The 887-nt window shown below is 48.0% G+C and overlaps 1 protein-coding gene across 1 annotated transcript in view; it reads right to left on the bottom strand.

Annotated features, from left to right (window-relative positions):
* The window catches only part of LOC119585865 (60S ribosomal protein L4-A-like), a 5,129-nt gene that overhangs the window by 3,722 nt on the left and 520 nt on the right, over nt 1–887 (bottom strand). The window contains exon 2 of the mRNA XM_037934596.1: nt 93–267. Coding sequence (XP_037790524.1) covers nt 93–267 — 175 coding nt within the window. The remainder of the gene's footprint in view (nt 1–92; nt 268–887) is intronic.

The following is an 887-nucleotide window of genomic DNA, read 5'->3' as shown; positions in this document are numbered from 1 at the left end:
GGAGGAGTTAGAGGACAGTGTGGCAAGCATCATAAAAGATTAACCCATGCATCTCCCACCTACACATCCCCCCCAAGAAAAATTATACTAACCAGCATCCTTGTTGACAGCATAGGGTTGGCGTGTGTTCTTGGCCATCTGGTCATGCACGAAGTTCACCACATCTGGCCTGATGGGGGCACGGAAAACCGCCGGCAAGGACACCCTGATCTTGGAGGGTGCGCCCGCCTCGTACACGCCCACAAGGGGGCGGCAGCACGTGGTGGCCTGTGGAGGGAATTGGAACAATTAGTACCTTGGCTTGCCTTATGGGTTGGAAAACCTCTTCCTTACACTTTCTACTTAATTGGCTTTGAATATATACTTATCAGAAGAAACAAGTAATGCAGTATCCCCCATATTTAGAGTTACGGCATTTGTTTACCAGAAGCTATGCATCCTCAGGTACAAAAGTCCCCAAAATAAGCAAACCCAGAATCCAAACCTACGCTTCCCTACCCCCCAGTTACTCCCTGTCCCCCCCCCCAGCACTTTCTGCCACTTTGCGGAAAACAAGACCAAGAACTCTGGCCTCGAGGGCGCTGTTGACTTGCACAGGATTTCAGTCGTTTCGCGGTAAATGCAGGACCAGAGCAGACATACCCGTGGCTATTAACATTTTTTTTTTAACACTAAGCTGGCATTGAACATTTCCCTCTCCCGTCTCTCTGCGTAACAAGAGTGGAAAAAGAGAGAAAAAAAACCGGTGGAACTTGTCTGTCCAAAAGGCCGCTTCCACGACACTTGGATTTCCTCCCATTTCTTTTTTATTTGCAGTTTCACTCCCTGGGATTTCTAATTTTAAGATCCTTTCTGCCAAGTCCAAGAGAGATCCGTTTGTTCCACTT

This window comes from Penaeus monodon, chromosome 20, assembly GCF_015228065.2.
Source record: "Penaeus monodon isolate SGIC_2016 chromosome 20, NSTDA_Pmon_1, whole genome shotgun sequence".
NCBI lineage: Eukaryota > Metazoa > Arthropoda > Malacostraca > Decapoda > Penaeidae > Penaeus > Penaeus monodon.
This window is presented reverse-complemented; position numbering and strand designations above follow the sequence as displayed.